This window comes from Peromyscus maniculatus, chromosome 3 (assembly GCF_049852395.1).
Source record: "Peromyscus maniculatus bairdii isolate BWxNUB_F1_BW_parent chromosome 3, HU_Pman_BW_mat_3.1, whole genome shotgun sequence".
Taxonomy (NCBI): domain Eukaryota; kingdom Metazoa; phylum Chordata; class Mammalia; order Rodentia; family Cricetidae; genus Peromyscus; species Peromyscus maniculatus.
Window position 1 is genome coordinate 166,305,902 of NC_134854.1, and position 16,079 is coordinate 166,321,980.

At 50.1% G+C, this 16,079-nt stretch overlaps 1 protein-coding gene across 1 annotated transcript; it reads right to left on the minus strand.

The window, feature by feature from the left end:
* Positions 1-3,582: 3,582 nt before the first annotated feature.
* Bhlhe41 (basic helix-loop-helix family member e41) lies at positions 3,583-7,877 on the minus strand. Its single transcript, XM_006986626.4, has 5 exons — positions 7,503-7,877; positions 7,305-7,368; positions 6,881-6,988; positions 6,492-6,603; positions 3,583-6,098 (listed from the first exon to the last, which is right to left on the minus strand). The coding sequence occupies exons 1-5, from the start codon at positions 7,562-7,564 to the stop codon at positions 5,221-5,223; spliced, it is 1,224 nt and encodes a 407-aa protein (XP_006986688.1). The 5' UTR covers positions 7,565-7,877; the 3' UTR covers positions 3,583-5,220.
* Between the last annotated feature and the right edge of the window lie 8,202 nt (positions 7,878-16,079).

Below are 16,079 nucleotides of genomic sequence, written 5' to 3' on the forward strand. Positions count from 1 at the left end.
GGAGATGCTGAAGCTAAGAGTCAGCAGGGCAGTCAGGGCCTCAAGAGAGGAATTAGGAGCCCTCCCTCAGACTCCAGGTTTAATATAACTGATGAAACCAAAGCACAAGACAGGCTGGTTGGAGTCTTCACACGAACTCTCATCCACTCTGCAAAACCCAGTCAACCCTCTCAGCCTCTCCCTCCCCACCTAGCTCGAGTCAGCAAACCCCACAGGGCCCAGCATTTCATACAGCACTGCAGAGCACTCACTCTGCTCCTGTGCGCTTGGTCTGGGTCTAGTTCTTCGACACCCCCCGCACCCCCCCACCCCCCACCCCCACGACACCGAGACCCCAAGGTTAATCTCTGGTACGCTGGCCAGCACTTACCATGGCCTCTATGTAAAACAAGAGCAACCCAACTGCATGGCTCCACACACCTGCCATCTTGAGCCTGTGTGTGTGTGTGTGTGTGTGTGTGTGTGTGTGTGTGTGTGTGAAGCTTCTCCCCAGAGGTTCTGCCATGGGTGTGTCTGAAGACAACAGCCCACACACTCACCCTGACAGTTTCCAGGATCTTCTCGCTGGACCTGGACCCAGCATGTTCAAGGCCTAGGTGTTACAACCCAGAAGAGGGGTCCATGGTCATCCATGAATGGAAATGCCCATGCAGTCTTCACCAATCCCATTCTGACTTGAAAGAAGCCTCCAGCCAGTCACATAACTTACTTCTAACATGAGAATGTCATCTTATTGTTTACTATTATCTGAAACCACTGGCAAGTGGACTTTATTTTTACATACTAATGAAAACATAAAGTACTTGAAGATTTCAAATAATCCAGTATGGAACTGCTGAGAATCTGATAGTTTTAGAAAACAGGAAGAGACAGCTTGAAGAAACCATCGCTGAGAATATGCTCGCATAATTTGCTTACAGCAAAGCCCCTGGGCCTCACTTTGAACCCATTCACTCTCATTTTAGACACACGCTACACATGGGTGTGGTCCTGTCCCAGCCCACAGTAAACAGGCACCAAAGCAGGTAAGCATGGAGGTGGCCTTCTGACCACTGAGAAGTGACAGTTGACAGACTGGCTGTGGAAGGCTGAGAACCCCATTAAAAAGCAGATGTAGCCAGGTGTTTGGCCCACATCTTTCAGCCAACACTCCCGAGGCAGAGGCATGTGGATCTTCAGGAGTTTGAAGACAACTTGTCTACACAGGCATTCCAGGTCAGCCAGTGCTATATGGTGAAACTCACAATAAAGAAATAATCAGACACAAAAGCTCTGTATGGATCAGCCCAAGTGCAAAGACTGCACACAAAAGGCATAATGTGAAAGTGATGCTTTTAATCCCTGAATTATTAGGAAACATTTAATATGCATTGGGTATTTTCTAGGATATGTGTAAAACATTCCAGGGGATAGATATAATACATTTTAGTGCACTCTCTACTCAATTTTTTCAAGGGAAAGAAAAATAGCATTAATCCATTGTCTGTTGTTTATGGGGGTATCTCTAGATTGTTTTAAAATATCAGCTCCTTTTTAAGTATAGTTTTGTATTTACTTGGAGTTTGCACTGGAGTATAGGAAATACGATTTTAAGGGGCAAAGAATTCTGAGAATAGCATGTGTGTAGTGCAAATCCCTTTACACCTCAGAAACTGCAGCTGCCGCTCCTCTGCTCATGAAAAGCTGGCTCCTGAAGCGGGTGTGAGCACAAATCGCAAATCTACCCAGAACTTGCTTAAACTATCATGAGGACATTTGTTAGAGGTCCTCAATATATTGATCTGAAGGTTCAATGGATTAAGAAAAAAAATTAGTTAGAGCTATGTTGCTTGCTGAGAGAAAATTGCCTCTTTCACAATAAGGAAGCTAGTCTTAAGTCACCGTTCACTTCTACCTGAAATAAAAGCCTTTGTGGCCTGTTTGGCCAGCCCTGTCTTCCCAAGTCCCTCATGGGCAGCAGTCACCTCCCACAGAGAGGACAAACACTGACCCATGACAGACAGAACCAGGCTAAGGTCCTACAGGACAGGAGTCACAAACGCTGTGGTCCTTGCAGTCAGCAAGAACTTTAAAAGGCAGCAGTTTCAGAATGATGGGACTAGAAGTCAGAACTGTCACAGCTCTAGGTTCTAACGCCTTAAAATACAGAGTGTGGCTGTGCAGTGGGGGCACTTATAAATTCACGGAAAAGTTTGCTAAGAATTGTGTTTCTGCAAAATTGATGAACACTAACTACTATTACTGAATGAAGATTCACAGTTGTAAGTTGAAAAATCACATGATGTACTAGGTTCCGCTAATGATTCAAGTCTGCAGACATAGATACCTCCTCAGTGAATTCTAATGACTCTGCAGTTAATTCATTAAAATCAACCAACAATTCAAATAATAGTTTCCAAAGGTTGAGGCCCAGACCAGTGGAAACATTCTGGCCTAGCTTGCCCAAGCTCCTGAGTGCCATCCCCAGAGACACAGAAGATCACATTTTCAGATGTAATATGGAAAATACTATTTTTTCTTTTTTTGCCCTAACTTTATAGTTTTATCACGTTACTATACGTAGTTTCAGACTAAGTAAGTGACCTATAAAATCTAGCCAAAATGAAAAAAAATTTATTACATGTCACAAAATGGTGCCAATGTCCACTGTTTGACCTTCAAATAGATCGAGTCTTTTTTGGTCATGATAATAATGGCAGTGAAATGTAGCTCAAAATACTTAAAATGTTCTTTTTCGCAATTTTAGTTTCGAGTGGGCCGTCTTTCTCATGACGGACACATTGTCAAGGCTCACAAACCCTTCTTTTCTAGGGTTGATCTTTGTTTATGCAGTCCTATGGTTAGTTTAGCGAGCTTTACTCAATCAAAACGAGCATTCTTGGTCCAGAATGCTGTGGTAGAATCTTCTCTAGCAGAGGGCAACGTGGCCACGCACTGGCCCTCAGAGCCTGCACAACCTGGCCCAACTTTCTGTACAAAACTCAGGGAACTGAGGAGCTGGGGCTGTGGTTAGGTCTACTATGCCTTGGCTGCTTGTCAGTCAGCAGAGGGAGCACTTCCCCTACATCTTACAAACCATCAGTCAAGGGGGTCAACACCACCACTAAAAAGGTCTCTAATCACAGTTTTGATCATACACTTGAAAAAAGTCTAGAAATTGTTTCCTGAACTCAAAGGCAAAGTCTCATGCCAGGGTTATTCTGTAAAAGTAAAGCAGGCAAAACATATGCATGAATGAAACATCCAGTGGTGATGTGTTTAGGAAAGAGAAACACCAGACCACACAGGAGAGGCTGTCTGAGGTCACGGACCAAAAGCTGGTAAATCATGAAAATATCAGCAAACTGGGGCTAAGGCAAACAAACCACCAGTGATTGCTAGACTATTGCTTTTGTAGTTTTCATTGATATACTGGAGACAAGCTGGGACACAAGGCCAGAACCAGGAGTCTCCCTGGAGACCAATGACAGAAAACCAAAACCAAACAGACAAACCGTGTCCAAGGACCCTGATGAGCTCTTCAGAAGTCTCTGGAAACTAGTGGGGGTATTCAGTATTGTTTAATTATTAGACAACCTCGTATCATATATAAAGTTTTTATTCCTTAGTAAGAAGTTTTCAATCACAAAATAGTGTGGCAATATTTAGATAATAGAATTTATGGAGTGCTGAAAATACTAGAATATAAAGATAGTTTCTAGCTTATCTTTACATACCAAACTTGTCTAAACCGGCTGGTTTCTTGCAGACAGTATTTATTTGTTTAATAATTTAAGACAGCATAAGCTTGCACCTAGCATTATAAGCATCGTAACCAAAGTGCAAACATTTCACCAAGTCCTCCCCAAAAGATATTTTAACTAAAAATATCATTAGCACGTATCTTCTCCCTACAAAAATAGCATGTCAGACATCATTAATTGGGTGTATTAACAGCTATGTACATACAGCCGCCTTGGTAGGCTAAGAGTTGAACGTTGTTTAAACACAGCGTTTGAGGCAAACAGTAGCAACAGCAGCAGGAGCAGCAGCAGACGGACCGAACACACTCATAGACCCAGATAATGTCTTCACTCCAGACGATTGTGTCTCACCCCTTACATAACATTCAAGTGAGATTTCTCAGTGCTACCTTGGCAACAAACTAAAAATATCTAGACAAGGTCTTGGTTTATGCCTTATTTTAACAAGCTTTCTCTCTGATTATCTGGCATCTGGTTTGGTCTCCAGAGATGGCAGGCCTGGCAGGACTCCCCTGTACCTCTTCACAGTACTTCACAGCACTTCCGGTTACAGGGGACCCTAGCCCTTCCCCCCACGTCTGTCATCTAAGAATGTGAGCACAAATCAATCAGTTTCCAGCCCAGCGCACTTAAAAAGAAAAAAGAAAAAACAAAAACTAAACCGTTAACGTTACAAAAATTTGGGACCATGATGGATAAAATGACGCGCAGTGGCGGGGGTGGGTGGGTGACACGCATCAGAAACACAAACATGACCTATGACATATGCACAGGAATTGAGAAATTGAAGTGGGGCAGAGGATTTGAGGTCAATTTGTCAATAAAGTGCGAGCGAAGGCGCCCAGGGAGGGCTCCAACCTCCCTCCCCAGCTCCCACCCTGACACAGTGCCTGAAGATGGCCGGACTCCCAGGCTTTCCAAACAAGTGCAAGGGGTAACCACCGCTCCAACCACCTCCCAGGAGGGCAACGGCATCCTCACCTCTGTGAAAAAATGAGTACCTTTCAAAATGACAAACAATACAAAATACTGACACGCTTAAATTTAAGTCTCACGAGAGATCCTCGGTTAATGGAGTGCCTCCTCAAGGGACAGCTGGGAGGCACACCTGCTGCGCCAGGCCCCAGAGTCAGAGGACCCCATGGCTCTCCCAGAACCAGGCTCTGTCTGGAAAGGGGAGGGGGCATGGACTGAATTTACGGAGGGTAACAGAACAAAATAACCAGTATTTCTCACGGAGGATCTGTGAGGGCGGGGGCGGGGGTTGGGTGTGAGCGGGTAGAGGGGTGGGGTGGCAAAAGGGTGAGAAACGGGCAAAACAGGAACTCCAAACGTACACAAAACACCTGTTTTTGTCCTAAGCCTGCCGAGCATCTCTTACTCTTCCTCCCTGGCACGCGTTAAGGGGCGTTTGAACTTGGAAACCCGGCGACTCCTCCGGAGCCCCTTGCCCCGTTTCTGGAAGAGCTGCGGGGGCTCAGGGGGCATCCTTGGCCGGCTGTGAGGCATCTTCCTGAGAGCTCTCCGGGTTCCCTGCGCGCGGCAGGTGGGTGCGGCTGTGAGCGTGCTGGGGGCGCAGCGGCCCCGGGGGCGCCACCTCGTGCGCCAGCAGAGGGACACCGGTGGCCGCGCCTGCCTTCTCAGGAGGCGGCGACAGCACGGACGACAGGCAGGGGAAGGCGGCGGCGGCGGCCGCTGCGGGGATGCCAGGATACAACAGCGGGAAGGGTGCGGCCGCCGCGGGGTACAGATACTTGTCCAGGCCGCTCTTGTCCAGCCAGGGCTGCACGTAGGCGGCGGCGGACGGCGACAGCAGGTAGAAGGGCAGGCAGAAGGGCGCGGCGGCGGGCTGCGCGAAGGGCGCGCCCCCGCCCAGGGCCACCAGCGAGCCGAGCAGCGTGGGCTCCGGGCCCAGGAGCGCGCCGCGCGCCTCCAGCTTCGGCCTCTTGGGTGCAGGGGACGGGTCCCCAGGCGGCTCCTGCTTGACAGCGGCGCGGCCCTGCTCTGCCTCGCCTCCGTAGCCGCTGTCGGTGTCCGTGTCATGCTCGGGCTCGGTGCCGGGCTGAGTCCGCTGGATGACCGGCACGCAGCGGGCCGCGCGCTCGGGGCCCGGGGTGGCCGCAGCCCCCGTGCTGCAGGGCGCGCGGCCCGGGCCCCTGCCCGGGGGCACCTGTGGCGTCAGGAGCTGGGTGGCCACGGCGTGCAGGTGGCTGACGAGCTGGGCACAGCGCGGCTCCCTGGGCGTCCAGCTCTCAAAGCGCGCGAGGTATTGCAAGACTTCTTTGGCGCAGGTTTGAAACCCCGAGTGGAACGCATCCAAGTCGGCCTGGACCGGCGATTTCAGAGAGCGCTCCCCTAGGGTGCACGGGGGAGGGAGGCGAGAAGAAAAACCGCGGCATTAAGACATCTGCTCATCACGTGGGCCCTGCGCTGCCTACAGTGAGCTAGGCTTTTCCTGGGCATTCCAGCGATATAATCCGCAGACTGCCGAGAGGAGGGGGTGGCGGGGTGAGGCGCTCTCCTCCCGGCTGAAAAACCCAACTAGAGAGGCGCAGCCGCCACTTTAAATATAAACGGGGCTCCTCCAGCTCCGCAGAAAGCCTCTGGGATGCTCTGGGTACTTGGCACCGAAGGGAAAGCATAGAGGATGTTCACTAGGAGCAGAAGGCGGTGCAGAGTTCTAGCAGTGCGCCCCCAACGCTACCCGGTTTTATTTTTCTAAGGGCAGGCTTCTTCGGACCCACTTACCATTCTGTAAAGCAATTATCTTCTGATGCTGCTGCTCCGTTAAGGCTGTTAACGCTTTCAAGTGCTTCAAAGTTAATTCCAAAACCACTGCTTTCTCCAGATGCCCCAGTGTCTGCAGTGGTGCAAAAAAAGAAGGTGTCAGGGGCTACTTAAATACACGGATTTGACTCGATCAGCTCCCCCACGCAGCCCAGCAACTTAGGCAAAGCAGGTCATCAGTGATCTCTGCCTTCGGCCGGAGCCCCTGTTCTGAGTCTCTGGGAAACTCTCCAATACAGCACAAGTTGGAAGTCAGGCCTCTTAATATTTACATTTATTATCCTATCTTGGGAGTTATAGCAGGCCAACACACCCTGGAAATCATCAAAGAATGAAAACGTGCATCTTACTGTCAATTTCAGATGTTCAGGCAGTAAATCTTTCAGCTGAGCAATACATTCATTAATTCGGTCTCTTCTCTTCTTTTCTATTAATCTGTGCGGTAATTTGTAGGTATCCTTCATACATGAGCCGGGGGAAAAGACGGCCGTGAGCTAAACATTCACTCATTCACTTACAGGATAGAACCCTCCCACCCCAACCCCCAAACACACTATGCAATGAACTAATGCCCAGGAACGCTCTCCTCTGACTTCTAAAATGCAATTTAAATTCAGGTGCGGTGTTGAATATCCCCCCGAGTATCCAGCAAGCCACTTAAAATTCACAGTTAGAGAAGCTCAGGGCTGGAATACATTTGCGGGCAGAGTTTCCCTGCGAAATCAATGGCCCTAATTAACTACCCAGGCGGGTTATGGGAAACTTAAGACTTACCTTGGTGTCATCCCGTTTCAAGCTCCTTTTGGGTTTACACATATACAAAGAGGAATAATCCAGTCTGCAAAAACAGAAATCAGCATCAGGGCCCCATTCCGGGAGGGGCTCTGCCCTCACCCGCTCCATATCACTTTGTGCAGAAAAAAAAGCCAAACCGACTCCTAGACAGAATTCGCAACGGTGCGTACACCTTACCCTATAAAATCTCTATGTTCCAGTAACTGTCTCTCTTGCAAATGAGGGATTCCTTCGTCCATGTTCAATGGCTGTCGGTTTCCTCCGTTTCGATTTGGAGGGTTCTGTCCTGTAATCTGCGGGACGTTCGCCTGGGGAGATCTTGGGGGGATGTGTGCGTCTCCAGGCTGTCTCGCTCTCCCTCTTCGGTGCAGTGTTGAAAGTGTGAAGCAGTTGGTCGCCCCTCCGCCCCGTGCTCGCTCGCTCACCCTCTCGCACACCCGCGCGCGCACCCCCGCGCGCGCATACACGCACTGCGCTGGTAGTTTGCTCTCACTCCGGGCAGTGTTTGGCCACAGGGCACGCGCGTCGCCGGCCAGACCAGCACCCAGCTCACGTGCGGAACGTACCATCCGCCGTCCAGCCCGGAGGGGGGCGGGGAGGAGGGGCCGGGAGGGGGCGGGGACACCTGATCGCGGCCACCAGGAGGAAGCGGCCACCCGGGCCGAGGCGTTCGTCTTCCCCGAGGCGCTGCAGGGCGCGGGGGCGGGGCGGGACGCCGGGCTCCCCTGGCTCGGCCGGCATCTCGGTGCAGAACCGTGGACGTGGCCTTTTGCTTTCCCACCGATTGCTGTTGGTTTGAGCCAGAGAAAGGACGCGAATTCCCGGTGGCTAAACTTCAGCAGAGAAGGAAAATTCCGAGGCTTTTTGCTCACTGCTCACTGGTCGGGAGTGGAGGGAGGATAGAGTAGGAAGACACCCCCCTGGCACTGGCTGGAGGGCTATCCTGAAAAGGGGTGACTTGCAATTAGCTCTTTGGAAGGATTTAAGATCAGTGAAAATGTAGTTACTGGTTCCGAATGTCGCATTCCAAGTGGCTTTGGCGACACGGTGTCCCCGGGCTACCTAAACTTCCCGCAGCAGCCGGAATTGCGGTGCCACGAATCACAGCGGCAGATGACGTTTGGGGCCTCGGGTGCTCCCGGGGGAGCTCAGAGAGGGGGAGGGGTGGCACGGAGCGGGTGGCACGTAAGGTCTGCTGCGGGAAAGCCACGCACGCAGTCCGGGTCCTGCCCTCCCTAGCCTGCGAGTCGCCGTGCTGCTCCCTCCCACCCCCACCGTGCGATAAGCCACGCCGAGAGTGTGGCGAGCCCACGTTTACTACTGGCACCTCCGCGGCCTCCCTCCTTAATCCCGTCTCCGGCGGGTACCAGCACAGGGCCGGCAACGTGATGCGACCTGCGGCGGCTGCCACATCAGCGCGCAGGGATGCCGTGCGCGCGCCCCGCGGCCTCGGGAGCTCGGTCCACACGGCCGAGGACAGCCATCCCCAGGTGCCAGTGTCCCCGCAACTCAGGATAAATAGGAATCTGAAACCCATCCCTGTGGACGTGGAGGCTCGGGGTTATTCCTGCACTGAATTGACAAGTCACGTTCTCTCGGGGACATTCGAGATCGCCAGTGGCACGTGAATCCAGAAGGGACCTGGGCCCCCAAAGCACGCGCACTGTAGCGCAGCAGGGCCGGGACAGCGGCGCTTGGGATCCAGGGACGGATCTGGGTCGCCGGCCACCGCGGCTGGAGCGGGTCACGTGCCGCCGAGCCTCCTCCCAGCCTGGCGCGCGGCTCTGGAGCCGAGTCCTGGGCGGAGCCCTGGTGATGAGTTCCTCTCCAGCACCCTCCTGGGTTCCTCGAGTAGGACGACACCGCGCGTTTTACAGCAGGCGATTAATTAAAGATAACCGTGAAAGTGATTTTTTAAATGCGCATTTTTATCTTAAGCCCGATTTTTATCTTAAGCCCCGACCCGCCTTCTCTCGTCTCTAAGTGGTTGATCTTTCTGATTCCAAGGCAAGTTAGAGCTCCAAACAGCGTATTCGGGCAGTATAGCATCACTGCTTCCTTCTAGTTCTTAACCGGCCAGGTTAGGTGGGGGCGCGGGAGATGAAGGTGAATAATTTTAAAATAAAAACAACAGCACCCCTGTTCAGATTTCTCCAAGTTCGCGGTATTCCACAAACATACTCCAGAGCCAATTCCCCTTTTAAAATGATGACCAGAGCATTGGGGGGCTGATAAGCCTGGGTCGCTGCATCTTGGCCTTGCCAGGAGAGCAGAGGAATCACAAGGCTGACATTTGAACAGAGGAACTCTAGGACCAAGTCGGGCCAGCTTTTAGCTGAAGCTGAAACAGGAGGAAAGGAACGGGAGCCTTGAGGATCAAGGGGAAGGGTTGAGGTGAACTTGTAAACTACCATCCCTGAAGAGACCCTGGGCTGTTCGCCTCAGCTTTCTCCAACATTTCCTGCTCCCTGGCTTCCCACCCTTCTGATCCAAACTTTAATTCCACAGTCAGCATTTCTGTAATCTCTCCACTTCTGATACAGCTCAAGATGTAAATGTGCTTTTTGTCCCTTTTATTTTTATTTTTTTAGTTCTGTGAGTGCTTTGTTCTTTGAGACAGGGTCTCACTGTGTAGCCTGGCCTGGAGCCCCCTGTATAGACCAGGCTGGCCTGCCTCTGCTTGCAGAGTGATGGAATTAAAGGTGTGTGCTTTTGCTCATCCTCAGATCCCCTTTTAATCGCCATTGTTACCCTTGGTCCTTTCTTTTTTTCCTCGTCCTTCGTGGTCACCTTTGTTTTTCTTGCTGCTTTTTTCTCTTCCCTTTCCCCTCCCCCCCTTCTTCCCGCTACACACCAGCCCCCCCCGCCCCTTGCTTTTGTTTGGTTTGCTCTGCCTTCTTTTAATTATTCTTATGATGACACTTCCTGCACATCCCCTGTCTTAAACTTGAGTCTGTTGCCACTTCTGTCTCAAATGCTTGCCTGTGGGGATCAGTCCTCCTTTGATGCACAGCATTCAGGATTAGAGTAGCAGGCTCCATCCTAAGGGCTTCTCAAGGATGAATTCCTTAAAGTTTGCCATGACCCTATGAGGCGTTAATGCTATTATTAGTGCCTCTGCAGGTGAGGAAGAGAGATCCCTGGTGGAGACTGAGATGTGTCAAAGGTCTCACAGACGGACTGTCAGGCAGACAGTGGGCTCCGGAGTCTGTGCAGTTGACTCTTGCACGTGACGTCGAAGTGCACACTGGCTGCACACGGGTGTTTCTGCATTTGCCAGTGTGAGAGCATGTGTAGGGCATGCAAGAGAGACGGGGAAGGAGAGGGGAAGTTGTGGGGCCTCAGGGTTGGAGAGACGCCTCTGGTGTCTTAACAGCGCTGGCTGCTTTCTTGGAAGACTGGGGTTCGATTCCCAGCACCCACGTGGAAGCTTTTAGACGTTTGTAACCCTCAGTTCCAGGAGACCCAGCACCCTCTTCTGTCCTCCTTGGGCACCAGGCCTGCACACACATGCATAGACATACAAGTAGGCAAAACATTTACAGACGTGAAATAAATGTAAATCAGTCTTTTTGTTTATTTATTAAAGCATAGGCGCTCACAGTAGAGATGGGAAGGTGTGACAAAGGTGTGAGAGCCTTGGACACACGGATGAGAAGTGCAGGCAGCATTCAGCCCACACTGGTTTAAGTCTGCATAACCTATTTAGCTTGTATAGTGTTACACAGGTATACCAAAGTTAGTTCAACTGTGAGAAGGTGATGGTGATCACTTCTCCATCTTTACTGAGCAAACCAAGCCAAGGCCGACATGAGGACTTTGGGCTAGAAACTGTTAGAAAGCCATGGTGAACCTAGAACTGTTAAGAGCAGAACGCAGACTGCCCTCTTCCTGCGTATTTACAGGCAAATGGAGTCTTAACCTAATACCATCTGAAGCCAGTGACACACAAAATGAGCTCAGAGTCCCTTCCTGTTTATAATTCAATCATTAGTGAGGGTCCCACTTGCTAATTAAAGATGCCTGACTTTGCTCTTCCATGGACAAGTGGGTGGAGCATTGTTACCTTTGCTGCCTCTCTGGCTACCACTGTAACATCCGCCTCCTTCTCCTCGGTGGGTGTGTCGGTCTGTCTCCCACCCCCCCACCCCCCCACCCCCCCCACCCCCGGTGTGGAGTAGGCCTCATCGAGGCTCTCCCCCATTGCACTCCCATATTTTATTGAGGTCTCTCTCTGAACCTGGAGCTCACTGTTTCAGCCCGCCTCGCTGGCCGTCTCGTATGCACTCCTGGTTCTGGAGTTGCCATTGTGTCCACGTGACTCCTGGGCAGTCGGAATCTGAATTCGGGTCCTTGTGCCTGTGTGTGCAGCAACACCTTTCCCTAGCCCCACGCCTTTTTAACACGGGGAAAGTCGCTCCCCGTAGATTGTGGTAAAATGAGGCATTTGGCCCCGCATCCCAACTATCCGAATCCCTGAACTACGAGCACCAACCGTGTGGCTTTAGGAGGTTCTATGTGTCTTTTCCTACAGAAACCAGGCTCTCCCTAGAGGATCATGATTCTGTTGGGAGCAGAAGGTCCCTGCCTTGTCAGGATTCTTTAGGCCTCGCTGCTGCTCAGGAGAGGTGGTGTGTGGCTATTTCTGGATCACAGATCTGATACAAATCAAGCGAATATCTCTGACTGAGGTCTGTCCAGGATGTGCCCCGACTTGTGACGCTATGAGGAAAATCTCTAGGTGGGCACATGCCTTTCCTTTAGACCCTGGGTTGGCAACTGAGGGCCTGGTATGCTCCTGGCAGGTACCATCCCCTCCACCATGGTGCTCCAGCCAGCCCTGGGTGCATCTCTTACTCAGGTTTTGGTGAGTTCCCAAGTGTAGTTTACTGCTATATCACACAACTCCATGCCAAAAGCAAGTTAAAGTTAAAAATGCTTTGCATTGGTGTCCACATCAAAGCCTCGACATTGGGGGCATGTGTGTAGGAATTTCTTCTTACTGGCCAGAGAAGGGTTAATTCTCACAGGTCCACTGCTGAAAGGGAGGTGCCTAAAAGGCTCTGAAAGGGGAGAGGACACCTACGGCTCCTCTCACACTCCAAATATGACTTTAAAATATTGATGATGTTATTTGCTGAAGGTCTAGATTTCAGGTCTCAGAATAGAAGGCTTTGTTTCCAGTTGCGTGCTCAGCACACTGGCCCAACAGCACACACACACCCCCTCTTCATTTGTAAGGACCTAGTCTCTCCAAAGACTGCCAATGAATGTGTCTTTGTGGCTATAAGGTGACTTAACAAACCACCTTTTAGATTTATGTAACTTTCTGCAGTGTGTCTATACACTCACTACTCTGTGAAACACCAAGAAGATAATCATGAAATATTGAATATAAGACAACATGGTTATGTTATACTCTATATATGATATTACATGGATAAGTATAAGAAGTAAATCTTTACTTTTGCTATAATCATTTGCTTATATAATTTTCACAAATGCTCAGGCTATCTTAATTTTTGTATATTCTTAAAATCCCTGAGGTTCTTTGCATACAAAAGATGATTAGTGAAGCCTGCGGGGGGGGGGGGGGGGGGGGGTGCTGAGTGACTGCAGCCCTTGCTCCGGGTTCTACTGGCCTGGCTGGACAGAGGAATGCTGAAGGGCTGGGGGGCGTCTCCGTCATTGCTGCTTCTAGGAGTCCTCTGGAAAAGGTCTCGGAGCAGCAGTTCTCAGCCTGTGGGTCTTGATCCCTAGAGGGGGTCAAATGACCCTATGACCATTGGAAAATGCAGATATTTACGATTCATAACAGTAGCAAAATTACAGTTATGAAGTAGCAGTGGAAATAATTTTATGGTTGGGAGTCACCACAACACAGGGACTGTATTAAAGGGTCGCAGCATTGGGAAGGTGAAGAGCTTAGAAGCAGGTTACCATCTTAGGAGCGTGTTACCATCTTAGGAGCGTGTTACCATCTTAGAAGCAGGTTACCATCTTAGGAGCGTGTTACCATCTTAGGAGCGTGTTACCATCTTAGGAGCGTGTTACCATCTTAGGAGCGTGTTACCATCTTAGGAGCGTGTTACCATCTTAGGAGCGTGTTACCATCTTAGAAGCATGTTACCATCTTAGGAGCATGTTACCATCTTAGGAGCGTGTTACCATCTTAGAAGCAGGTTACTATCTTAGAAGCGTGTTACCATCTTAGAAGCGTGTTACCATCTTAGGAGCGTGTTACCATCTTAGAAGCGTGTTACCATCTTAGAAGCGTGTTACCCATGTGAAGCCTTCTCAGGAGGAAGCTCCGAGCAGCCGTATCCTCCCCAACTCTGGGATCTCCAAGGTCCTCGAGTTAATTGTCAGCATATTGAGGCAGTGTTTGAGGGGTCTGTCTCAGAGCACGTGACTTCACAAGGCAGTGAAGGAAATGCACGGAGAGATTTAACCTGCACTTACATGTAGAACCAGTGCTTTAATTAGACTCAAGGGCTGATGCATTGGAGTCAGAGTCTCACTCTGTAGTCCAGTCTGGTCTGGGGCTCTGCTGTAGCCCAGATGGGCAGCAAATGTCGTGCCTCGGACTTCTAAATGCTGAGATTATAGGAGTGGGCCACCAGGCCTGGCTTCAACAGTTCACTTAATGTAAGAATGTATATATAATTACCAAAAAGTATTTAGTTCTGATACTAACATAATTTTTGCTCATAATAAGCAAACAGATGGAAATCTAGGCTGTATATATTACATTAGTTAAAAACTGTATTTGAACCAGAATAACATTATCTGTATTTTTTTAAAAAAAATAATTTCTGCATTGGTCACACGGAAGTAGTCCAGATCAGCCTCACAGACCCCAGCCTCACACTCCCAAGATTGACACATGGTCACAGTTGCTGCTGTAAACTGCAGACTGGACAAAAGGGGTCTGTCCGCTGAGAGATGCCCCTCTAAGAAGCTCTCCTTGCAAGTCCAACTCAACGTCTTCTGCTTGAATCTTCTGGTTCAGTCATAATGCCAAGGAGCGAGAAGTGGACTTTTTGTTGTGGCTACCTGATAACGTGGACATGGGGGGTGTATGGTGATATTTTAATTGTACTGAAATGTGATTTTATTTGTATGTTAATAAATAAAGTTGCCTGAGGGTCAGAGCTAATAGCAAGCCATAGCAGAGCTGGGCGTTCGTGGCACATGCCTTTAATCCCAGCACTTGGTAGGCAGAGCTAGGTAGATCTCTGTGTGTTCAAGGATACAGCCAGCATTGGAGACACACTCCTTTAATCTCAATACCATAGAAGACCTGGAGGGCTGTACAACAGACAGTGATGAGGCAGTCATGTGGTTGGTTTTACAACCAATGAGAAGACAGAACAGAAAGTCTATATAAAGACAAACAGACAGAAAGTAGGTCTCTTTCAGAGAGGTCTGTTGGCTGAAGAGGCTAGCTGTAGCATGCGGGTAAGGCTCTTAGCTCTCATCTCTTGGCTTTCTTCTTTGCATTGGTTCTGTGTTTCTTATTTAATAAGACGATTGGTTACATCTACAGGGGTGTCTTAATGGGCAGAGACAGTCAGACTGGGACGGGCGCTGTCATCTGTGCAGTGGTGTGATTGATGGGGCTGTACTCAGCACTTTTTTACCAGTTGTTCTTGGTCACCCGCATGCCCTCTGTGTTGGCGCTGTCCATTTTGTCTGTGAGGTGTTGAATCCCAGTTTCAGGAAATGTCCGGTCCTCCTCTCCTTCTGTAGCTGCACAGACTTAACCAGGTCCATAAGCACCAGACCTTCAACATCTCAAGTTACAGCTGTAGAAGTCTCCCCGGGGAGGCAAGCTGACCCGGACTTGCTCTTCCTCAGCAGTGTGTATCAGGGAAAGGACCGTCTCCTTCTGTCTGGCCTTCTCCCTCTCCTGTGATCATCTCATCACTGTGTCTGTTGCCGCTGGCATTTGGGAAAAGGAGAGAAGCTTCTAGTACAGAGGTGCCCTCTGTGGTAGTTAATCCTCATCGTCAACTGGACTGGATTTAGAGTCACCATGGGAATCTGGCTCCTGGAGTACCTGTCACTTGTCCCTAGAAATGCTTAACTAAGAGGAAAGACCTTCCCTGAATGTGGGTGGCACCACCCTACAGGTCGAGTCCGGGACTGAAGCACCAGCACCCATCTCTCTGCTTCCTGGCTGAGGATGTACCGTGACTAGCCAGCCCCTGCTCCTGCCATGGTTGGTGCTCCCTTCAAACTCCACAAGCTCCTCCTCTCTTCACCTGTCTTGCTCGCTTATCTTGTCCCAGCTGCACCTAGAGTAACGAATGCAGACAGGTGTGCAGGCAGGTGACATTACTGGGTCCTCTCAATTCTTTACACCGGGCACCATTCACTCCACTTTAGCCATGTACAAATCCAGCCATAGACTGGTGCTCCTGGACATTTGAACAGTGCTCTACAGGGATTTCTCAGCAAATGGACACAGGGATGAGATCGCCCTGGGCCCACTGGGCAAAGTTGCTTGATGTTTCACAATCTGCTTTTCAAGCCTTATCCATTAAGGAAATGTACTGTGTTTACCTCTGCCATGCTAGGGGCGGCTGAGGATTCAGCAGCACTGAACCTCATCTTAAACAAGCTCGTTTGGGACTGAAGAGGTGGGTCAGGGCTTAGAGCATTGGCTGCTCTTCCAGAGGACCAGGGTTCAGTTCCCAGCACCCACATGGTGGCTCACAGACACCTGTAACTCCACTTTCAGTGAATCTG